Source organism: Vanacampus margaritifer, chromosome 2 (assembly GCF_051991255.1).
Source record: "Vanacampus margaritifer isolate UIUO_Vmar chromosome 2, RoL_Vmar_1.0, whole genome shotgun sequence".
Lineage (NCBI taxonomy): Eukaryota > Metazoa > Chordata > Actinopteri > Syngnathiformes > Syngnathidae > Vanacampus > Vanacampus margaritifer.
The window spans coordinates 39,358,230-39,384,146 of record NC_135433.1 but is presented as its reverse complement, the minus strand read 5'-3'; the positions used below and the strand labels follow the sequence as shown (position 1 = coordinate 39,384,146).

Genomic DNA, 25,917 nt, shown 5'->3' with positions numbered 1-25,917 from the left:
GTTGTCTGTTAAATATTTTTTTTGATCTAATGCTGTGTCTGGCATGTGTTTTTTAAGCTTAGAGCATGTCAGCCCGACTGCTGTTAAGTCTCTGCCGTATAGTGTGCTGAAATCTTCCCAGTACGCAAGTCACTGAGTTCATACTGTAGCAACCTCCTGCGGCCGTCTTTTTGAAGAACAGTAAAAAAGACTTCTTTTTTTGCAGCAGCAGCAGCAAGAGATCAATAGCACAGCAGCGAGTTTGATTTGAAGCAAGTCAGAATTGCATTGTCTCTCTAGAGTCTCGCCCAAAAAATGTGAAAATGATTAATGGAGCATTTTGATGATATTGAGTATCAATGTAATAATTATTTTTTGATGAAAATGTGTAATAAAAACATTCTGACATTTACCTTGTTGAACAAAATTACCTTTTAGCGTGCCTTCACCTGGATCATCTAATAAGATAATTGAAGGTGTCTGACCTTTATGTAATATTTGTTCCAATTAGTTACTTTGGCAGATTACAGATATGTAAAATGGCTGGCACAGTCAAAGCAACGTACAGTGTACACTTACCAAGCATAAATGAATTAACTCATTCACTGCCATAAATTCATAAAAAAAAAGATAAAAAATTAGAGGCCATTTTAATTGTAATTAATCGCATGACTTTACTAGTTAACTAACGATTAATCACAAATGTTATATCTGTTCTTAATGTATAATAAAACAAATGTTCTAGGTTTTCATACTCTTGTTAACAAAAGTGGAAAAAATGTTAAACTAATCGAAATAGTTCAAATGAATTTTTGATTTTTATAGCCGTCAATGGCAGTGAATGAATCAAAAAAAGAAAAAAGATTATTAAGAATTTGGGGCGTCAGGCGATTAAAATTTGTAATCGTAATTAATCGCTTGACTTCACTAGTTAACTCACGATTAATCAACAATTTTATATCTGTTCTAAATGTGCAATAAAAAAATTCTAGGTTTTCATACTCTTGCTAACAAAAGTGGAAAAAAATGTTGAACTAATAGAAATAGCTAAAATGAATTTTTGACGTTTATAGCCGTGAATGGCAGTGAATGAGTTCAACATAAACTTGCCTGCCTTTAAAAAGTCATATCTGATTTGATCAACATTATTAAATATGCACAGTATTTATGTAACAATAGTAGTATGTTTATTATGGTATTGGGGTGAAATTGCACTGCAGTAGCATCTAACTGTTATTTCTTTGATTATGCTGACGTCATCGTTGTGGCTACTGAGTTGAGTGACTTACCGCAGCAGTAAAAAAGACAAGAAAAAGAAGCTGTTTTCAACATTATTTCCCCTCCTTTATCTTTCCAAAAACGTAGCAAACAACCCCCGAGAGACATTCCGCAGCTCCTTATATATTTTTAATTCCTGTTATATATTTTTCCACAGGCCCCCGTTCGCTCATATCTGTGATTTTACTGCTCCTCTCTATTCACTTCACTCCACTTTGTCTGTCTCATGCACTCAGTCACTGACATAACATTTCTCGAATGAGTAGTGGAGAGATGATATGAGATGCGCGTAGCTTGCGGCAAGTTATCGAGACAGATGGACTGACTGACTGACGTGAGGGGAGGGGGCTGCAGGCTTGTTCAAATTTCACATTGGGGTGGACCAAGCGTTCTCACAATGAGTAGAGCTTTATGTAAACCTTTATTTATTTATTTATTTTGCAGACATTCAACATGTACTACTATGAGTCTAACAATGCCAACCTGTGGTTCATCAAGGAAAGCCAATACGTCAAGATCGATACCATCGCTGCGGATGAAAGCTTTACGCAGGTAAGGACACATTATATGCACACACAAACACTGACGCTATTTATTTAACAATAGAGTGTTCCGCACCAGATTTTCTGTATACAGTATACTGTATCTTTCTGTTGCGGAAATCCTGTGGAATATCATGGAAATATGCAGTATTTAGTGTTGATTGTTACAGTTTACTTCCTTGCACCGATCTATCCGCCTGCCCCGATTTTCTTAATTTTGGGAGATCGGTGATCGCCCGACCCCTTAAAAATAAACCGACCTTTTCCACCGACCTCATCTCCCTCCTTAAACATCTGAAAAAGTCAGCTGTCATCTTCTGCTGAGGTGACTTATAGGTTTTTCATTTTTATTTGAGAGAACTACTTCATGTGCAGTTTAAAGAACCCATATGTATTATTTCACAGACATTTTTCAATGTTTTCCAATAAAACAAGATTGGAACACTGAAAGTGTATGCTGCTTGTTATGAAAAAAATCGGGATTGGCAGGTTAGACTTTCAGGGATCAGTGATCGGCCAGAAAATTGTAATCGGTGCACCCCTAGTTAGGGCCCGACCAATTAATTGATCGGATGATTTGATCGTCCGACATTAGCTCTTTTAAAATCATCAAAAATCTGTCCTTTTTTGGGTGCATATTTATGGTGATTTTTCTATTTTGCATTCCTTTTACTCATTAATACACTACAACATAAGACAAAGATTCAAACATTCAAATATCATATTATAAAAAGTAATATTCGATTCTGTTCGATTTAGCTTGATTATGGTTTGTCTCAATATGGTATGCTTATGAATCTAAACTAGACTATCCAAATTAGGGGTGGGAATCTTTGAATGTCTCACGATTCGATTCAGATTTTTGGGTGTGCGATTCGATTCAGAATTGATTTTTGATTAAGAGCGATTTTTGATTCAAAATGATTTGATTGACAATAATTTTTGCTTCAATTTATAGATGTTCAAGGAATCTTAATGATCTACGCCATTCTGACTCGCTAATGCTAATTAGTGCTCTACTCGCGACACTTTAATCACTCCAAAAAATGGCTCCACGCTGCAAAAAAACAACTTTTATTGGAATAACTTGATTGTGACTTTTTCCTTCTACTCTCTAATGTGGCTACAACTTAACAGTGTATCAGACCGCGTGAAACCACGCTGCCCCTAAGTGGCCAAATCAGGTACAACATGAACAGCGCTCCCAATAAAGGCACACACAAAGGGAAGACAGTATACAATAATTTAAATAAAATCAATTTTGGGACATTTAAAATCGATACTGAATCGTACTAAATGAGAATCGCGATTCTTATGAGTATCAATTTTTTGGCACACCACTAATCCAAATTAACTCATTCACTGCCATTGACGACTATAAACATCAAAAATTATTTTAAACTATGTCTATTAATTTAACATTTTTTCCACTTTTGCTAACACGAGAATGAAAACCTAGAAAAAAAGTATTGTTAATTTAGAACAGATATACAATTTGTGATTAATCGTTAGTTAACTAGTGAAGTCATGTGATAATCACAATTAAAAAATATTATCACCTGACGGGCCAAATACTGTAAAAAAATATATTATTTTTTTAATCGTAATTAATTGCATGATAATTTTATATCTGTTATAAATGTACAGTAAAAATAAAGAAAAGAAATGAAAACAATTTTAAACTAATAGAAATAGTTTACATGAATTTTTTACGTCTATAGTCGTCAATGGCAGTGAATGAGTTGAACATTGAACAACAACAAAAATGTGTTTATTTGCTTGCTAAATCAGATGTGCATTTTATCTGTGTTTTTGTAATGCAATGGACGATGTCTCCATTCTGCAGGTGGACGTTGGCGACCGCGTGATGAAGCTAAATACGGAAGTGCGCGACATCAGCAACCTCAGTAAAAAAGGCTTCTACCTGGCCTTCCAGGACCTGGGCGCTTGCATCGCTCTGGTTTCGGTCCGGGTCTTCTACAAGAAGTGTCCGCTCACCGTGCTTAACTTGGCCCAGTTCCCTGACACCATAACAGGGGGAGACACAGCCCTGGTGGAGGTACACGGAGCGTGCGTGAATGCCTCCGAGGAGTTTGAGGTCCCCAAGATGTACTGCAGCGCAGACGGAGGCTGGCTGGTCCCTATCGGGCGGTGCGTGTGTAAACCGGGCTTCGAGGAGAACAAGGACATATGCCAACGTGAGTGGACTGTGTGTGTCTGAAATGTGTATGTATTCTGGCTGGGATGGCGCGGTGCATTTTGCTAACCAGTGCAATTAGTGTGCGTATTTGTGTGAGTTTTGGAGTGGAGAAGCAAGAATGCAAGATCAGTCCCTTGCAGAGATCTGCGGGAGTTGCTCTGAGGCATCTTCTCCTCTATTTAAGAGCTTGCGTGTGTTTGTCCAGCTTGAATATCTCATTTTCCCCGCTGAGCTGAGGAGAGCACAGTTTGAGAAAGTGTTTATTGCTGCGTGCATGTTTGTGTTGCAAGAGGAAAAAGGTATGCCCGAGGAAGGCGGGTATTGAGTCGTAAAACTCCACAGATGGCATGTGCAATGTGCGCCGTGTTTGTATGCCTGCTTTGCCGGCATGTATTTGGGAGAGTAAGCTCTATTAGGTAGGCGCCTTCCCACCGTGTCCCCGCAGGCTCCCTTTCCTCCAGGATAGAGAAAAACAAAATCATAGATATTCATCCTCGCAAACTTGCAATCCGGAGCGTATAATGCAATCTCAGTTGTTTTGGAGAAGCGGCCGCCAAGACATCCTGAAACCTTGGCAGCGGGGCCTTAGAGACAAGTGAGTAAGTACAAGCTGTACACTGCAGCCTGCCGCACTGCTAATGTGCACAGATTGTGTCGCAAGTCTGGCTGCGTCTCAATCGCAGTTGAGCTTCGCGTCTGTGTGCTGCTTGTTTTATGGTGGCGGATTTCAGGGAGTTCACGCCCTACTCGACGATGCTCCCTTTTCCTTAGATGCAAATGTACACTCGATTGGCATTCTGCTGTTTATGACATACGCAGGAAAGGCTTGTTCGAATTTATGGCTCGGCCGACTCCCTCTCCACAACATTTATTAGGCTTTACACAATTAGGACTTTTTGGGTGATCACCGAGCGGCAGCTAACTGATCACGATAACCGATAACCAATCACCAATCACCAATCACCAATTCGATCAACAACTTTTAGGTTCACTTTAAAGTTGGCTGCCGCCATTGGTGGGGGATCGGGACTGGCCCGGCCCACGAATAGTAAAAACATGTATAATCGACGACAATTGAAATACTTTGGGGGAGATTAAACCCCCAAAATTCTCCCAAAAACGTACTTATTTCAGTAAACCGATCAATGATGTCATTGACCGATCAGGGAAATTAAGACATTACAGCTGATCAACAAATTTTGCATGAAATGCAAAATATCAGCCGATCCTCCCTTTTGTATGGGGGACCATAACTACGCAAATACCAGTAAATAAATAAATAATTAAACATAATGTAAAAATGAATATAAGAAATATAATTCAAAAATGATATACAAGAAAATTTGTGTAAATTTCATTGAATCAGCAAAATATACACATGTATACATAAATAAGTAAATAAAACTACTAATGAATACAAAAGTTAAAAACGGTATTCACAAATTAAAAATAATAAACAAAAATGTAAAAATAAATATAAAAAGAAATAATGAAAATAGAATTAATTAAGTATGTTTTAAGTTACATAAATAAGCATAAAAACAAATACAGTGTGTGTGTGTTTAACTTATTTTTTTTTATATATACTGTATATGTTTTTTTTTTATGTAGGCTACAGGTATGTTATATTGCACTGAATCTCCTCATTTGAGTACCAGGACTAAAATAAACAGGAATGAGTGTTTAGCATAGTATTAACATATAATGCTATTTATATAGCGCTTTACAATATAGCCACATGGTATCTTTTGCTGATAGTATATTCACACCGAGTGCTTTATAGTGATTCAACACAATCTTGTATTCTAAAAATAAATAGAGGAAAACAAAAAAGTTTAGGTCTCGGTTCAGACAGCTTTAATCCAACTGGCATTCTCCAAACTGTTATCACAAAATTGAAAGCATAGAATGATAAAAAGTGTTGGTAAAATGAAAGATAAACAGGTCTAGTGCATGTAAAAATTGAATGGTGTCCCATTACTTTTGTCTACATGAAGTCTCTAAAGACCGACCCGTGTAGCAAAGCAGTTGACCTGAGCGATCCTTGTGACCTCATAGGCTTAGAGGCCATGTTTTAGTAGACTGCAGAGAATATAACAAGCGAGCCGCCCCATTTAACAAGCTAGATTTAACTCACTAATAGTACACAGATAGACTAAGGTCAAAGAGCGGGAATCATGTGACCTTTGTGTTGTGCAATAACTTATGGTGAGTAGATTACTGGTAGACAGGCTTCCATTGTCGGCCGTAAATCCTTTTTGCTTGGAGTTCAAGTGAAAGCATATTTGCTTGTGTGGTGATTATTTGAGAAACAATCAACGGGTACTTGCCAAACAATTTTAATTCCCTTGTGATGATTAGAAGCATATCGGTGGCAGGCTTTTCTTCGCCACCCACTCAGTCTTAGCGAATGTATTTGGGCAATTTAGGCAATTTTTTTTTGTTTTTGTTTTGCACATGCTCTCAACAGCCAACACTTAATGACCACCTGCACAATCTAATGAGATCCAACTCAAGAGATGCAGGGGGAAAAAAAGGAAACAAATAATAAGGCTCAATTTTGATTGTGTGTGTGTGTGTGTGTGTGCGTGTGTGTGTGTGTGTGTGTGTGTTAGCGGTCTTGTGAAGTGATTCCAAATAACTTTTCGGGACGACAATTGCATCACCCAATTAATTCGGGTAATCCAAGATGTTTGCTTTGTATGGGAGCAAGATTAGGCAATACATTTCAAACTAATTTCGCAATCTTTTTAGTCCAAATTGGCTCTTCCAACACCCCCCTTCTCCCTGTGATGACCCAGGTGAGCTGCAGATTTGCTCGCCTTGAAAAGGCTGCAGCTACTGGACAGGGTGTCTGATTTTGTCCCCCCCCCCACCCCCTAATAATGTGGCTATATGTGTTGAGTTTTTTTTCCATGTTCATACTGTGCCTCTTTCTTCCCTCTTTTTTTCATCTAAAAAACTGTGGACTGAATCAAATTTGATCACTTAGCCTTGGTGGCCATTTTAACAAATTCACTGCCATTGACGGCTATCGACGTCCAAAATTTATTTGAACCTTTTCTATTCGTTTTTTCCCCCACTTTTGTTAACAAGAGTATGAAACCTAGAAATGTTGTCTTGTTGTACATTTAGAACAGATATAAGATTTGTTTTTAATCGTGAGTTAACTAGTGAAGTCATACACATTTTAATCACCTGACGCCCCTCACTTTTAATAATCTTTTCTTTTTTCAATCTTTTCTTTAAAAAAAATCCACTCTGTCATAGTGAAATATCACTTGATATGAAAACCTTTCAGAAATGGGAAATATATTGTTGAATAGTGCATAGTTGGCTTGCTAACTGAATCATGTTGCTAAGTGAAGGCTCAATCATTTTTAACATTAGCCAAATATGTCCACCCTGTCAGAAGAAAGCTCATATATTTTGCTGTTTGCATGTACATTATTTGTTTGGGGGGGAACTGGAAGTTTGACCAATGCACATTTCTCAGTGTAACATCCATTTAACAGGTAAATCTTAAAGGTACATGGATGATGTTGACGCAAGGCATAACAGTTCTCAACATAAATGTGTACACACCAAAATATTTAGTACAAACCCTTCGCTCTCCTTTCAGAATCAATATTTTGTATATTCTATTGTACGACAAACTACTCACATAAATGTGAGCCATTGATTGCAGACGGTAATTGTCAATGTGGACACAAAAATGTCATTTCATTGTGTTCAGAGAATGCGAAAAAAAAAAAAAATTTTAGAGGTGGGTGTACTCGTTTATGTTAAGCACTGCATCAGCATCCATGCTGCATTAAAAAAAAAAAAAGCCATAAGAGGCCACACAGTGCGTTATGCTTTAATGTGTCCCGCTGAGAGGCCGCCCTGTCCTTTTACACCTCTACGGTGGCTCTAAACAAAATGTTCCTGCCCTGACACATTGTGAAGGTCCTCCAGTGGGAAAACGCTGCTAATGCATTTAAATCACCCTCTCGCGCTTGCCTCCGCTCAAAGAGTTGGGGGAGGAAATGGACGGGCATTTGTGATTCTCATTGTGCAGGTGAACAAGTCTTGTAATGGCCACTTTGAATTCCTTCTCTCTCGTTCCTCCATTTGGCCGCTCTGACGTTCATTGTTTTTTCCGTGCTAATGTTCTGGTTGGATCTCCTCCTTTTTGCCCCCTTGAGCTGCCTCATTTTGCCTCACTGTTTGTCTCTGACTCCCATCCGCGCTCCCCCCAGCGTCTCTCTTTGTGTCCCCGTCCCTTTCTCTCTTTCTCTCTCGGTGTGAGGCGCTAATGGAATCATTACTAGCCTTTCTGTGTTAGACAAACAGCAGACACCTCCAATTACTGCCCCCTTTTTCCCTGCAATCTCCCTCCTCTATGCTAACCTAACCTCGCTTTGGTGTCTCTCTATAATGGGGCTTTTCGTTACTCATTGTCCTCGCACATTTCTTATGATATTGTCTTCCTTTTTCTTGCACGCCATCTTTTGAAACTTGTGTAGAGGTCTTGTTCCTCACTAGTCAACCTGTAACAACGGTCACTCCTCCCAGCTTAATTTGATCGCATGGGCCACTATATTAAAGAAAAGAAAGACCTATACTGTATGTAACAAGCTATAGTGTGGTGTTTTGTGGCACTATATATTTAGCATATTTCCTAAACAGTGCATTTAGTCTATTGAGTATATTCGTATACAAGCCAAACCCAATATTACTACTACTACTACTAATAATAATAATAACGATAATAACAACAACTTTCTTCACTCATAAGCACCATATGGTCCATGAGACAAAATAAACATTACACGGTAACACACATGCAAAAATACTTCTAGTACAACAACATATAATATATGTGGTGGTTTTATAACACTTTAAGCAACAGGTCACTTGCAGTAGTTGTGAAACTCTTCTTTATTTGTCTGCATAATTATGTGTTTTTATAAAGTATAATATTATAGAGTGTTATGTTCCTTTTTAAAAACCAAATAACATTTTTGGGTTGTTTTTGTGGGGAGGCTGGAACAAATTAATTATATTTCCATTCATTTCAATAGGGAAATATGATTTAAGATACTGTACAAGTGTTTTGAGATTTGTGGTCAAGAAACCAATAAACTCACATTTCAAGGCACCATTGTACTGATCCAATTTCTGCAATGTGTCAACAGTTAATATTTTACCATGAAGCTCACTGTGAAATTCACGGAAAGTAAACGCATGTTAGGTAAGCTAAAGAAAAGCTAGGAATAGAAAGCTGAGAAAATAGTTTATAGGTTTATTGTTTGAACTTAACAGTCATACCATGGCTCAGACCTGAGCAGTCCCGTAGCTCGATATCCCAAGGTAGGGACTCTTAAACGGGAAGAGGAAAGAGGGGCTGGGGGGTAAAGTTGAGTAGAAAAGAGTAAAGAGGGAAGCAAGGCACCCCACTGTGTCAAGTCGCCGGTTGGGACTCTGAAATTCAGACTTTTATAATTATCACCATGCATGACTGCTTCTGCTATTGCTACTACCTATGTTTTTACTTTGAAATGCTGCACTTTCACATTGCATCACCCTGAAAGATCCAACACATCAATAGGCAGACAGATGTTTGTCTATCTATCTATCTATCTATCTATCTATCTATCTATCTATCTATCTATCTATCTATCTATCTATCTATCTATCTATCTATCTATCTATCTATCTATCTATCTATCTATCTATCTATCTATCTATCTATCTATCTATCTATCTATCTATCTCTTCTCACTGATCTGAATATGTGATTGAATAGCCGATAGGCCAAGACTTTTGAAGCCCTCGAGGCTGCCATATTGCTCCTCCCAAGAAACTTTTCTCGGCAAACGATCCTATACATTTACAGTGTCGAAATTGGAGAATATTTGAGACAGTAAAAGTAGAAACAGCATGATTTAAGATGTTTTAAATTTGTTCAGCATAAACAAGAGGACATCAGACATTTTACAACTTGCCTTGAATACATGTATAAATGATATGCTTAATGATGTTTACAGGAGGAAACGTGTATATTTTTTTATTAAATAATTATAACACCCTCAAAGCAGCACATACCGTCCACTTGTTTACTTGTTAAAAAATAGTGAACACCCCCCCCCCCCCCCGGCCCTATACTAACTGCCTACGAGCTGTATATGTCTAATCTGTACGTAAACTGTATAGTTTATACTGTAATCTGCTCGCGAGATGGGAGGCGCAAGATGGCCGCCGTGCCGCTTCAATGGCTTGCACGGGCGTGTATGTGCTATCGGCTATTATCCAGTTATATAATCCGATCAGTGATCTAGATACAGTAGCTCGCTAATTAGCTAAATAGCTAGCTATCTCGACAGATCGATTGTTCGATAGCTAGCTGGATGGATGGAGATTGTGTAATGCTGTTATGTTTGCCTGTGTTACGCCACTGGCACGTGTGCCGCCTGTGAACTGAGGCGTGCACGCTAACAACACTCCGTGACATGAAATCATACTAATGCGCTTTGTCACTTGATGGGGACTTACACAATCGCTCTCTCACTCCTACTCCACCATCATTTGCACACTCCAGGAGGCCACCACCTCCTTCAGACACGCTTGTTTGTCTCTTCGACATTCTCTTCCCATCCGCCATTACTCCTTCCATTCCTGCTTTGCACTCCTTCGCCCTCTCCTGCTTTCTCACAGACGGCAGGAGAGCATAGTAAAATCTATTCTCAAACCTTTGTAAGCCCAAGGGGTACACGTTGAAGGGCAGGAGTGTGTGTTTGCTTGCGTGTTCTGTCCTCTTCTGTGTGTCTGACAGCGCCAATTACTGCCTCAGATGGAGAAAAGAGAGGAGAGAAGGACAGACACCTGTCACCTTAACACAAGTCCTCACAAGACCGCACTCTTTTTTTTTTCCTCGGCATGCCACAGTACTAAAGCTCTGCACGGCACTTCTTTCTGTTGCATACACGGCTCTCTCGTGTATTTGGCATCTATATGCTACTGCAATAATGATGCAACAACCTTACTTACAGGAAGAAAATAAAAGACGCAACACATTTAGATTTCTTTTTGCTTTTTGAAAAACTGGACTGAAAGTGAATGTGTGAATGAGTGAGGAGCTCAAGGTTTGGTACTGCTAATTGCTGATATACTGGTTATACAGTACACAACAGATCTTCATAGAGATAGCCACACTATTTAGGACATTATAAAATAGCACTCAGACCAAGAGCAGTGGGACTTCTGCCAAGGCTTAACCATTTGTCACCTGTTAGTAACGAGGATAAAGTTCCATCCAGATCCACAATTTCTTTTGACTGAAGGGAACAAAGTTATACGATCCTATATAAGCATCACTAATTACAATGTGATCTGATGAGGTTTGACAGAAATATAAGTATCTGAACATGTTAAATGGGATTTTCCATGTTCAATTGACTTTGCTGCCAAGTGCTGCACAATCTGAATCTTAATTTGCAGAGAGCAGCAGACCTTCAGATCCTGCAGACACGCAGCAAAATTTTAACCTTCAGTCACAATGTGAAAGTCTTAAATGGTTCAAATACATCAACAAAGCCATGAAAATAGAAATATAACAAGTTCTTTTTTAAGAACTGACAGACCAAAATTTATATTATTATTATTATTATTATTATTGTTATTATTATTATTATTACTACTACACATTCAACTAAAAACCTTATACCCCCTACCATATAATACTATCGGCTCCAAATATTGTTTATCAACCCCCTTGACTACTAATAATTAGTATCGGCCCTGAAAAAAATTGCATTTCGGTCTCTCTCTATTTCATTTGGAAATGTTATATTTCTTCGAAACTACTAGTGGTATTGATGACTAGTCAAGGGTTGAGTACTGGTATCAGTCTGAAAAAAGTGGTATAAAAAATCCCTACATTGCATATTTTGATTTGCCTCAATTTATAGGCTTATTGTTAAAGTAGGTGGCCACAATAGGATAACTCTCCAATTCTGTTCTTAACTCTCACCCCCAGCCATTTTCACTGAAGCAACCACCTTCGCTCACAGCTGTTAACAGGATTTTGACAGATTTTGCAAGACCCACAGAATATTGTGTTCTATTGCTATAAAAACATGGAACCTACCAAAAGAAAGATTAGTCTCTTCTTTCAGCAAGAAAAAATGTATACTGTATTTGTATCTGTATCTGGACCATGACAATATTTAAAATAGAACATTTTTATATGTTTTTGGGAGCAAATTAGTTAATTATGTTAATTGGTGACATTATCACTGTAAATGAAATATCATCATCAAGTTCTCTGTAAGGGCAGCACGGTGGCTGACTGGTTAGCACGTCCGCCTCCCAGTGCTGAGGACGTGAGATCGAGTCCGGGCTTCGGCCTTCCTGGGTGGAGTTTGCATGTTCTCCCCGTGCTTGCGTGGGTTTTCACCGGGTACTCCGGTTTCCTCCCACATTCCAAAGACATGCATGGCAGGTTAATTGAACACTCCAAATTGTCCATAGGTGTGATTGTGAGTATGGTTGTTCGTCTCTATGTGCCTTGCGATTGGCTGGCAACCAGTTCAGGATGTACCCCGCCTACGATGTACCCCGCCTACTGCCCGAAGCCAGCTGGGATAGGCTCCAGCACCCCCGCGACTCTTGTGAGGAAAAGCGGTCAAGAAAATGGATGGAAGTTCTCTGTAATGTTTCTTGACTTTCAAACTCACGCTTCACCCGTGCCAACTCGTAGTTTCATTGAAAGTGACGGGATAAACCAATGGCTATGAAAACATAACCTCCTTGGCAGGGAAGCCGGCTATTACAGGCTGGCCATGTGCAAAAGTCAGGCAAACATCACTTTAACACACCGTTAAGTCCACTTGGCTGCGGCTATGAGATCATAACTTTTGGGAGGCAACACAAAGGTCTGCGCAATGTCATTTGCAGAAGAGTTTTGGGAAAAAATTGCCCATGCTGTGAGGGGAATTCGGCTTTCCGTTTGTTCTGCGACGGGCCGCGATCAAAGGGCTGCTTTTCAGCTGTTAGGACAATCAGACTCAGGCTGGGACCGCAGACCAGAAGGAAAAGAAAACTCTGTTTATCCACCTCAGTGAAAAAGAGCGACAAGCCAAAGGTTGTAAGACATGGTTTCAGCCAGGCTTTAATCAAGATAGGCCCTTAGATGCACAAGATGAAAGCTGGTGCACTTAAAAGGCCCGTGTGCACACACGCGCGCACACAAAATCCACGTCATATCTCATAGGAGGATTCCAGCCTCTGTTCACAATAAAAGGTTTTGGCAAAGAACAGATGTAGAGGAAGACTAATCTTCGCACCTGTAAAAGAGATTGAGCTCATTTGCAGGGAGCGGTATGTGTGTGTGTGCATGTAAAACCTCAATGGGGAACCTGCTTCACTTCATTGCCTCTCCCACACAGAACCTGAACTCTATCCCACTAGCCATGTGCGTGCGTGCGTGCGTGCGTTTTTTTTTTGGGGGTTGGTAAAGTGAGCAATTTTGTGTTCACTGCGTACAGACGTTTGAAGGTCAATGCCCCCCCGCCCCACTCGTCCACTTTCCATGTTCACACACATGCTGTTCTTTGGTTTCTGTGCTCCTCTTTTGGTGGCAGCTCGGGGAGCTTGAGAGCGTGAAGGTGAAAGGAGGCAGGGAGAGGGCGGCAACAAAAGGATTTAAGCAGCAAGTCAAGAAGCTCTTGTGGCTATGCACTCCATGTAATGTGTGCCTGGGTATTTTTTTCCGTAACTTTGGGAATTATGGCCGTACGTAGAAAAAAATGACCAGTCGAATATTTGCGTGTGATGTAAACGTGTGACGGCAAAGTATCAGCATTGCAGCAGTTACATTACATTTCATTCATTTCTCATTTGGGATGTGGATATCGCCATAAAAGAAAATTCGATACGTAGCTTGATACATGAGGTACGATACGATTGATTAGACATTGGCAAATTCTGACATGATAACTGTGAGTAAAAATTTGACTATACTATGGTATTAAAATTACAGCTCTAAAATGACCTTTTTTGAAATATTTGGGTGAATAAAAAAACAACCCCCCCATTGAGCACAATCTATTTTACTTTTTAAACAAAATATAGAATATTTGGTCATGGTAAATTTAAGTAAGTATTATTTAAGTTAGTTAGTAAATAAATAAATACATGTTGACAGTCTTCTAAGTCTTATTATTAAGTCACTGGTGGGCTATTTTTAGAACAGAGCTGTGGGATACCCGTGTTGTCCTTGGGGCTAACTAGTACACGCTGGCACCATTTAATTTATTTATTAAATTGTGCCCCTGCTTAGAAGTCCCCTGTAAAAAGAAAATAAGACCTTGTTACTAGTGACGGCTAGTATTACAACCTTGTCTTTTTTAAACCAGCCGAGATACAAGACAAGGACGGTTCATTTGAAAGTGAAACGATATGGTATGATTCAATTCAAGAGGGACAAGTTTCTTCAAGCAACAAGTTTCTTCTTGTCATTTTAACTCTTTCACTGCCAGACGTTTTCCGAAACGGGTTGTCCCCACTGCCAGCCGATTTAAGCATTTTGAGTGATCTTTCAAGGTCCACAGAAAATGTTGTGTTTGGACTATGGAAACACACATACTACCAAATGAAAGATTGGACTCTCATCTTTCATCAGAAAAAAAAAGTTTGTTTCTAGCTTATTCCGTTCTTCAGTAATCAACAATAGAAAATGGTAACTTTCACCGAAATTCTCTGTTTTGAAACAAAAAGTGGAGAAAAACGGCTTTTTGTGAAACGATGTTATTTCATGCACTTCAGTGAATTGTACACTTCTTTTTGTCCATGAATGATGCCACAAACACCTAAATAGTGCTTTACTTTTATAAAACAGTACCACCAACAATGAAAAAGTCTTTTTTTATAACAAAAAAAACAGTTTATTTACATAGAAAACTAACAATTTGACAAACTATTTACAAAGGTGTACAACAGTGCATGTGTGATTATTTACAATTGTGTGGATGTTTGAACTACATAAATTTCACTTTTGTGTGGTAAACAGTGTAACACTCGCCTGCGTGCAAGGGGACACTGCAAGATTTGCACCACAGCTTTGTCTCACTGCGAATGCCCCTTCGCATGCAGACCCGACACCTTCTTGCTGGCTTTTTTTTCCGGGAAGTAGCAGGCATGTGTTCCAGCGTGTGTTTGGCCATGTTACCATCAAGTCGGCTTTCAGGATCAAAATACGGTGACCTGGTACTTTGTCTGGCTTCCTCATGCTCTTCCATCCCAACTTCCTCCTGGTCTTGTGGCAACAGCCACCCTCTCACCACCTGCTGGATGAACTCCAAAAAAGGTTGACTCGTCCCATTTTTTTTTTTGTACAATATGTAAGCATTGAACATGCATATTTGGAACAGATACGAAACAAACTTTTTGTGCCACTTCAATGTTTTCCGTGTGAATGGGTGGTACGAGATGTTTTGATCCATCTTGTCCACTCCATTCATCTTGGAATTGTAGTCCACAACACAAATTGGTTTTTCGAAAGGCACTTTTTTTTTTTGTGCCTTCCGCCACACCTCCACTGTCCGCATTTCATCTTTGTGAAACGTTGTCACCATCCTCAACAAACGTTTGTCCTGCCATGCCACAATTAAAACATTTGTGTTGTGCCTTACCAGTTTCCCCCCCACCCCAAGGCCAGTGTTGGTTAGGCACGTTATCTCACTGGGTTCACCCCTGTTCTTCCTCAGCGTTCCACAAACATTGGTGCGCGCTGCCAGGAGACGTTCACACAAAGCAATAGAGTTATAAAAATTGTCCATGAATAGTGTGTACCCATTTCCTGGCAGACGATCCAGTAAGTTGAACACTGTATCGGGGAGAGAACAACTAATGCCAACATAAGGTTGCATATTGAAACAATAGCCGGTTTGGGAGTCACACAAAATATATGATTTGATCCCATATTTGACCGGCTTTTGGGGGTTGTACACTTTGAACGAAAGACGTCCCTGGAAACTCATCATTCCCTCATCAATACAAATATTCTTGCCCGGTTGAAACAGTTCCTTGAACTTGTTTACAACGTGATTGAACACAGGACGAATTTTAAATAGTTTGTCGTCTGAACTGTGTGCCGTCTCGTTGTCGTTGAAGTGCAGGAAACTCCAGATGAGCTGGAAGCGGTTTCGAGGCATTGCGCGACTGAAGAATGGTGTCGTCTCTATTTCGTCCTGAGTCCAATACATTTCGATACTGGGCTTGTTTATATACCCAGTAAGGAATTGGAGTGCAAAAAATGTTTTGAGCTCAGACACAGACACTGGCTTCCAAGCACGACTCCTGCAGTGTGGCAGACTTTCAGCCCGTTTTTGCATTGACTGACGTGCAAATAAGTTTGTCTGATCAGCAATGTGCTGCAGAAGTTCGTCTGTGATGAAGAGCTGCAGGAAGTCAACTGGCCGGGTTGAATTCAGCTCTGCTGCGGCACCTCTTGGTCCTGGCTCCACAGTGAAGGGGAAGGAGTTTGGCTGCCAGCCTGCTTCATGCCAGCCAGATTTTTGGGGATCTGCAAATATACATTTCAATATCATATAATATTCATTTTAGATCAGTGTGATGCAATATATATATATATAAATATATATATTTACGTTTTTTCTTGGATCCACTGGTTGATGGACCTTTATTCTGCTCACTCCGAGGAGCGTCACTCTGAGCTGCAGCTGAAAGAAATATATACAATTACAATAATATCGAAAGAGCGTTTTCTTTTGTTGTTGCGGTGTATTGAAAACACTTTTTTTATACCTCTCTTTGTCGTCTTTGCAGTGGGACGTCGCTGTGAGCACGATCCACGATCTATGAATGCACATTCACGTTACACGAGGTGCTAGCAGCGTGCTAGAAAAGTATCTCATAGCAAGTTTATGCTTACCTTCGACGTCTTCTGCGGATGAAATACTGTCCGAATCACTTTCTCCGTGGTCAGACTGTACCCACTCCTCCGAAGAATATCCATCGGACTCAGGATACTCTTCGTCGTCGTCCGATTGAACGTCCTCGTGCGGAGAAGTGCTCGGTCGTGCACCACGTTTTCCGGCGCTAGCACCGCTAGCCTCCGAGGCCTTAACACGCGGTCGAAGCTGCCGCCGCGTCAACGCTGCAACTTCGGCATCAACCTCATTGTCGCCATCATCATCACCTTCGTCGGATTGAACGTCCTCGCGTGCAGAAGTGCTCGGTCGTGCACGACGTTTTCCGGCGCTAGCACCGCTAGCCTCTGAGGCCTGAGGACGTGAACGAAGCTGCCGCCGCGTCAACGCTGCAGCTTCGGCGTCAACCTCCTTATCACCATCATCATCGCGGTCATCATAATGGTGCACTTTAGCACTGGTTGATGCGTCTCCTTTTCCAAAAAATCGATCAAGCGTGGTCTGCTTCTTACCGTCGGTCGCCATTTTTCGTCTCTTCTCAACTCTCTCCTACTCCTCGACGCTCTAGCCCCGCCTGGCCTTTTATACTACTGACGCCCCACCCGATCTTGTCAAAAGAGAGTCATCGCTGCCCTCTAGGGGCCAAAAATAGTCCTTAGGCACAACAGACAGACTTGAAACTTTGACCAGACATGCGGGAGGGTTTCCTCTACCCGTTTCAAAAAAAAAAAAAAAAATCATTGGATGACGTCTTTTGACGTCATTGGCAGTGAAGCGTAGGTTTTTACTTGACGTCTTTAAACGTCAGTGGCAGTGAAAGAGTTAATATGAACTTGTCAGTACTGTAAGTGTGACAATCATCGCCCTAAGGTTTGATGGTTCAACTAAATTCAGCTTTCTAAATAAAGCATTTTCACAACAGCCACACTTGCACCAAAGCTCTGCAAACAAAATAAACGACATAAATAACCAATTCAAATAAACCATAGCTCCCATCACATTGTTGCTTCGCATCCAGGATGTGCAGTTTTATTCCCTCTTATCCTGTTTGAAGCTGCTTAGATACAAGAGAAGCAAAACTGGAATCTCCCGTGACCAGAATGGGGTCACTGGGATCAAAGATGTCACATTCACAGCATGCATGACGTCACTCACTTCTGCTGCAAGCTGAGTCTGAAAGCAAACAAGCAACTGTAGCTTCTAACAGATGAAAATGTGCCCGTCGGCGAGTAACATGAATAGAGAAAGATTGGTTCGATTATCCAGTCCTATTTAGTCATCTCGCTCGTTTCACTTTATATTTTAGTGTCAGCTTTCATCTCTCTCAGTCTCCATATCTTCACTGGGACGCATTCGGCTCCATGCTGGGGGGCAAAGCTCCTCAAAGTCGTGGCCACAAATGGAAAAAAACAATCCAAACGGCGTCTACACAACGTACAATGCACACTAAATGGCAAATAAGGCTGAAACATACAAATTAAAAAGAACAATTGCAAAGCTCTTGTAACAAGCTGCCAACTTCTTTGAACTGTCCAGTAAAACTGGAGTTTTCTACCCCCAATGTGTTCTCTCAAAGCATAGAATTGTCCAGAATGTTTGAAAAATTAAGATTCATGTGGAACTAAAGACTTTAGCCAAGCCATTGATTGATTAATTAATTGATAAGTGGTGTGTTCCCAAAAATGGAACAAGAAAAGGCTCGTCATCGCTATCGTCTACCTGTCTGTGCAACCCTCTCAAGCTGCTTTATCAGTCTGGCAACGCTTTCCACAATACCGCACTTAATTTTGCCTTTATCTCCCTTTTCGCCATGTCTGCCTCTCCTCATCCAACGTTTTTCTCTCCCTGATTCTCATTTCTCCTCCTTTGTGTTTGAACAAATGACACACGTCGTTACAAAGGCTTTGGCACTCACGTTATTCTCGCCTTACAATAGTCGCCATCTACATGGCCAGGTGGCATTGATGCACACAATGTGGAATTAGCTCTCTTTCAGCACGGTGGATCACCAGCCACACTCGAGCGTGGTGTCGGTGGAACCCGTAGGCGTGGTCTCAGCTCAGTCCTGAGCAAACCTTGAGAGAAAACCAGGAAAAGCAGGACAAGAACTGAGAAACCGTTAACACGTGTGTTTCCATCTCTCGGTGCCCTAATACAGCCGTATCCCCCACAGACAGGGGGCCTACGAAGGCACAGAGGGGAGACTCCTCTGGGTATAGTCGCCATTAATTGGCTGTGATTCATATGCTGCCGAGTTCCAGTTATTTAAACAAGCGCACATTTCTCTAGTGTTGAGTCAGTTTTAGCTTTTCTCCATTTAAGATCTAGTGTGGCGGCCGTGGCTCAGGGTGTAGAGACGGTCGTTCAGTTACCAGAAGGTGGGCTGTTCGATCCCCACTCTCCCCAAGTCATGTGTCGTTGTGTCCTTGGGCAAGGCACTTCACACACGTTGCCTCCAGTGGTACTCAGTGAATGGAAGGTGTGAATGTTTGGTGGTGGTCTGCGGGGCCGTAGGCGCACACTGGCAGCCACGTTTCCGTCAGCCTGCCCCAAGGCAGCTGTGGCTACTTAAGTAGCTTACCGCCACCACAGTGCCAATGTATGAGTGCATGAATAATGTATCCATTCCATTGCAAAGCGTCTTTGAGTGTCTAGAAAAGCGCTATATAAATCCGATGCATTATTATTATAAATTTTATTAAAGGCTTTTCAAGATGGCAGCACATGAGAGCCAGCAGGTCTGGCGAGCAGGAAGCATAGACACAGGAAAGCGGCCATTGACCCTTCCCCCGTCTCCCCCTCCCTCTCTTTCTAGTTCGTAGATGGCTTCCAGATGTGCGATCAGTCTGTCAGAAAGATCGCGCCAACGCTAAGCAGCACCAAACATGACATACAAATGTAGTAGCGGCCAAAGTCCAATTTGTTGAGGCTTTAGTTGGTTGAGTAGTTGGCACCAAGCAAGTCTTTACATCAAGTTGATTGGCAGAACAGATGGATGACTAGGGCCTTCAAACATCGGCTGACTTTTCGTTATTATTTTTACCTTTACGTACGCTAACCATTTACAACAGTTGTACAAAAGTGACGCTGGTCTAATTAATTATTACACATACATCTTTACCACAACTTTCTATCTCTTAACTCATTCACTCCCAGCCATTTTCACTAAAGCAATCCCCTTCACTTACCAAAAGAAAGATTAAGTCTCTTCTTTCGTCAGGAAAAAAAAAGTTTCTATCTGTTTCCGTTTTGCAGCAATTAGCATTAAAATATAGCTAAGTTTAATCATTATTCACAAATCTATTTAGAAATGTGAGTAAAATAGATTTTTTTTCAACATGGCTTTGGTTGATCTCTTATACTCTGCTCCCACCTGCTGGCCGTTTGTGTAACAACTACCATTTCTTCAACCGTTCTATGCAGTTGAGAGGCTGCATCAAGGCCTTCTGTATGCTCTAGCATAAAGAAACAAAAAAAAACGTCTAAACTGGTTGCCAGCCAATTGCCGGGCACATAAAGTGTTAAATATGGCACATTGTCAGGAAAGTGCGGAATTTGGACTCAAAAGCAGACAAGACATGGAAGTTGAAAAACAAAGTAATCTTAGACAAAAATACAAAGTAACAACAGAGAGCACGACTGGATACAGAACACAAGGAAGAACAATTGCATGGAAACCTCAACGTACTGCCAAAAGTGTCACTCAGTAACTCCAGCTAGGGCCATCCTCAATTCTCTAAGATAGAATAAATGCCTATATGACAACATAAGAATGACAAATTCAGGACCATAGCAACTGACATCACATCACAAAGACCCAAACCAAAACACACACACAACAAGTTTGCAGGGAATAGAGGCCCGGCTGGCCCGCAAATAGTCAAAACCCGCGTATAATTGATATCCATTAAAATGGATTAGAGAAAAAAAGTTATTTTATGTACGTATTTTATAGATTTTTTTAAATCATTGATAATCTGTATTTTTTTTCTGCCAAAAACCGGCCTCAAAAATCCATATCAGTCGGGCTCTATTGACGACTGTGATGTTAAGTCAGCGGCCAGCAAACAACTGCATTGCATGTAACGACAGCACAAAGTCAGCAGTGGAAGCAAAGGCTGAGAGTGCTGATAAGGGAGCCATTCCATTCAACATATGAGCACGCAAGCACATTCTCTTGGCACGACGGCTGTAGTATTATATTATTCTACAGCATTGAGACAAAGGCATTTTTTTGATGGAATTTTCTATTTCCTCAAATGATGAATACACCTGCCGACACACTTATAATAGCTTATTGACTTTTGTGTTCTGAAATGCACTTTTCAGGAAAGCAAAAGGAAAGCAGTTTATTTTTCTGTTTTCAACCCACTGATAAAAAACAAAACAAAAACCTTTCCAATCCTTCCAATCAGCGACAAGCGAAATGTTGATACATGGCTCCACATCTGATTATTAATCTATAAATACAGAAATAAATTACATAGGACAAAACAGTTGCACTTCATACATTTTATATCGATAATGGGAGATAGACAAGAAAAGCCAAAGGGGGGAAACAAATATTAAGAACAATAACATTTGCATTATGGCTAGACCGATTTCACAAACTTTAAAAATAAGTTTGCTCTAGATTATTTATCTGGTTGTTATTAACATAACTATGAGATTAATTTAAAAAAAATCATTTCCAGTTTAATACATTTTGTAAAAACTTTATTTGGACGAACGCTGTCTTTGTTATTAACGCCGCAACACATTCAATGCGTAGTAACGTAGAATGGTGGCTGGCTCTCTGCCGAGCAATGCGAAACGCCTATTAAAGAAAAAAGCAAGGTAAGCCTCCGATAGTGTTCCTAAAAGGAAGATCAAAACTCTTGAATTTGTCTGGTGAATGACAAGAGCACGACGTGTGGGAGGGTGACTCTCCCGATCGCATGTTGTTTCTTTAGGAACGTTATGAGTCTTAACTTGCTTTCTTTATGGCCGTTTCACATCGCTTGGCAGAGAGCCTGCCGCCATTCTACGTCACTACGCACTCAATGCGTAAATAACAATGGTAGCGTACGTCCAAATAGTTTCTACAAAATGTATTTAACTGGAAATGTTTTTTGAAAAATAAATCTCATATCTGATATGAGCATATGAGTTGCTTGCAAGCAGAACTCGCAGTTCAAGTTTACTGACAAATCTAAATAAAACAAAGAGGATTTCTTCCAATGTATTTAAAACAAATACACAGCAACTACTCTGAAGAAATTGTTTTTAGCTTTATGCTAATACACAACGCAAAACACTATAACTGGGCTAACTAAACTAGCCTCAATGTCATCGCGATGCTAGTAGTAGTAGGAGTAGATCATTACGATTCCTTGCACATCTATAGATTGCAGCAAAAATCATTGTCAATTAAATCATTGTGAATTAAAAAATCGTCCCCAATCGAAAATCGAGTCTGAATCGAATCGCAGACCCCAAAATCGGAATCGAATCGAATCGTGAGACATTCAAAGATTCCCACCCCTACTATTAACCTCTATGTATCATCCTGTCTCTTGGTAGCTAAGTTGCACACGCACCAGAACGAACACAAAGGCTGGAAGAGATGAATGATATTTCCCCATTTTATTTCAATGGGGACAGATGATGTGAGATTTCATAACCTTATTTTCATTGAGATTGTGCATCTTCTTTTTCGTGCGGGGGCAAGTCAAGTTTAACGTGTTTGTGGATTTGGTAGAACGCGCTACACCTCGGTAGGCGCTACGGCATATTTGATTGCACACCCCAAGTGCAAATGGCAATTTGGTAACCAAAACGGGATCAGATTTTTGACCAGCTAAAAGCAGGTCTAAGTTGTGGTGCAGATGTAATGTGATTTTAATGGATTTGATTGAGGTACAGGCAGACGGATTTGAAACTTCATGGACGTGTTTGGTGCATGTCATCGTATTTCAGTAGCATCAGACAATCCCTTGAAATCATTGTAGAAATTAATTCATTAAATTAATTATTATGAGGGCAATCAGTTTAATCTTCAATAATTAACTTGCGATTAAATGCAAATTAATCACACATTTTATCAATGTTCTAAATATACAACAAATATTTTTTCCCATCCACAACAACCAACTTCACAATATCTCTAAGCGAATATCTTCTTGCAGTTCCTTTTTAAATGTACACTTCCACCTGCAACTTCATGGGATGTAGACCGCCAGGAGTTGGCTTTGTTCCCTCACACATCTGGCAAAAACCTACTTCTACCCGCGCCAAAATACCAAAAGAAAAATACAAATACGGAGTTTTTTTGCTGTGCATTTACAGTACGTGAATCCTTGACTTTCTCAACATTTACACCATAAAGTCAACACAAAGCTGTTCTGAATCTGCAAGTTGTAATCCACCAAAGCTGCATAGTGGGCTGAAAGACATTGAATTGTTTTGTATACACACATTTGTTGGTTGTAACACTCCTGTGGTCCTTGGCGCAAAAATGGACACAAAGGAGCCATCAATGGTACCCACTTGACTTCCTGCATGGTGCTAAATGAAAGCTCAGGCAAAACCACTTTCGAGTGCGGCCGTTTCGCTGCCATCAATATTACGCGCTCACCCGCAGGGAAAGACGGCAAGAAGTTGCTCGGCCTTCCGCGTGACAGGTGTGCACTCGCCAGTGCCTTTTCACGTTTATGTGTGTGTTTTTCCCAGAATCAGACATGGGGCTCGCGTTTAAACCTCCGCCAGAGAGGATGAATTATTGAGCGTGATGAACTGAAAATAACCACAGTCAGGCGAGGACGTGCGCAGCTCCTCCCCCTCGCACTCAGCTGGTCGTGAGGGGCCCGATGACGAGAAACACGTGTGTGTGTGTGTGTGGAATCAAATTGAAAATGTGTGTCATGATGACGTTACACGTGCACGGTCTGTCCAGCTCCATTCAAAACGGGAAAGCTGATGCTTTGGGAAAAAAAAGCAGACGGAAGAATAAGCTATTCAGACTGTGAAGCAAACTCCCCCCAGATCTCTCCTGTGGGCCTGTCAGCTTCTCTCTCTCTTTCTTTGGTCGTCTCTCGCCCATGACCCCTCACTCTCGGACACATACACACACCTGGCATGTGTTTAATCTTTTTTCTTTTCCTTCTTTAGTCTCTGCGATAATCACCTCAACTTGAAATTAGCGAGCCATCCGCTTGGATTACCGCCAACGAGGCGTGTGCACGTACGCTTGCGCGTGTGTTTGCTTTAATTGTAGTGAAATGGAGATTTTTCACGCGCGCGTGTACGTGCGCGCATGTCCCTGTCAGCGAGAGGGTAAATATTTGCGCAGGAGCTCTGGAGAAGGTCAGGGTCAACATATGACAGACAGTCCACCGGGAAATAAGACACACACACACGCACGGCGCACGCACACCCACCGGTGGAACGGGTGGCAAAAAGACAACATCAAAACGAGACAGGAGGGCAAACAGAGACGTGTAGAGGAGAAAAACACAGTAGCGGCATCATAGATGAAAGGCAGAGATGGACGGAAGACGAGCGGTTCTCCTTCAGCGCTCTCAGTAATTGGACGGCTGCACCGAGGACACACACGGCGCACTCGCGTGCTTCGTGCGCTTGGACATCGGCAAGCGTTTCATATCCGGTGCGTGAAGTCATTTGAAGTCGTAAACAGTGAGAGGGTGTGTGTGAGGAGGTGTCAGTCGAGAGCGCTACACACACAAACCTCTTGCGGGTTGACTTAATTGATGCCATACTGCGCGATAGGCCGCCACCTTTTTCTGTCAATGAAATACAAAATTGCAAACTACAAAGGATGCCGTTACAATATACAGACTTGAATATAAATGACATAATTACAACGTATTTTTTCCCTCCCACATCTGGGATAATATTCTTTTGCCCACATCAAACTTGAAGTGTAAACATACCATACGACCCTACATTCATTTTCTCCATGTGCCATGTATTAATTTACTGTAGATACACCACAAGAGTATATTTGATCTTTACCAAGGAAGTGGTAGGCACCATATCTAAATGGAAAGTGGGACACTTTTTCCCACCCGTTTACTGAAGGGGAATGATTAACTCTTTTACTGCCAAAGACGTTAAATGACGTTCTGCAAAAACCTACGGAGGAGCGCCAAAGACGTTAAAAGACGTCCTCCCATTTATTTTTTATTTTTTTTTGAAACGGGTGCTGGGAAGACTTGAGGAGCTCTCCTGAAAGTTTTAAGCAGGTTTTTTGAGCCTAATGACTATTTTTGGCCCCTAGAGGGCAGCGATGACTCTCTTTTGACAAGATCGGGTGGGCGTCAGTAGAGGCGGAGCTAGAGCGTTGAGCAGGAGATCAGAATGGAAAACAAAGGAAAAATGGCGGCCGGTCGCGAGGAGCTAACGCCAGAGCCGTTTTTTTCAAAGACCAAAAGCATCGCTAAAAAAGCACATTGTTGATGACGATGATCATCATAGATGATGAAGATGAGGGTGACTCCGTGGTTGGAAAGCATTGACGCGGCAGTAGAAGACGTTAGATGGAGCTAGATGGAGGAGGGAACGGGCAATGGCGAGCGTTTGCAAGCAGCTCTACACTTACAAGACAAAAGGCATCGACCAACGCTAAAATAGTACATTGATGACGACGGTGATCATCCTCGATGATGATGAAGGTGAATCCGAGCTTGACGGCGAAATTGGAACCGCTGACGCGGCGGCTATGACGGTGTCGTAACGCGGAACGCAACCGAGCACGCACATGCGGACGTTCGATCGGACGACGGAGAGTGCCCCGAGTCCAATGCATATTCATCGGAGGAAGTGTGTACAGTCTGCTACTTGCTTTTTATTCCCCGGAAAAAAAGGCCGTCAAGAAAGTGTAACGTTTGCATGCAAAACGGACCAATGTGAAAGTGAAAGTAAACTGTTGTGCGAGTCCAGCGGCGTCTCCTTGCACGCAGGAGAGCGTTACAAAAGGAAAAAC

The 25,917-nt window shown here is 41.1% G+C and overlaps 1 protein-coding gene across 1 annotated transcript in view; it reads left to right on the top strand.

The window, feature by feature from the left end:
- LOC144044976 (ephrin type-A receptor 3-like) overlaps nt 1-25,917 on the top strand; it is a 145,095-nt gene that overhangs the window by 39,132 nt on the left and 80,046 nt on the right. Inside the window, exons 4-5 of the mRNA XM_077559721.1 lie at nt 1,702-1,809; nt 3,646-3,997. Of these exons, the coding sequence (XP_077415847.1) occupies nt 1,702-1,809; nt 3,646-3,997 (460 nt within the window). The remainder of the gene's footprint in view (nt 1-1,701; nt 1,810-3,645; nt 3,998-25,917) is intronic.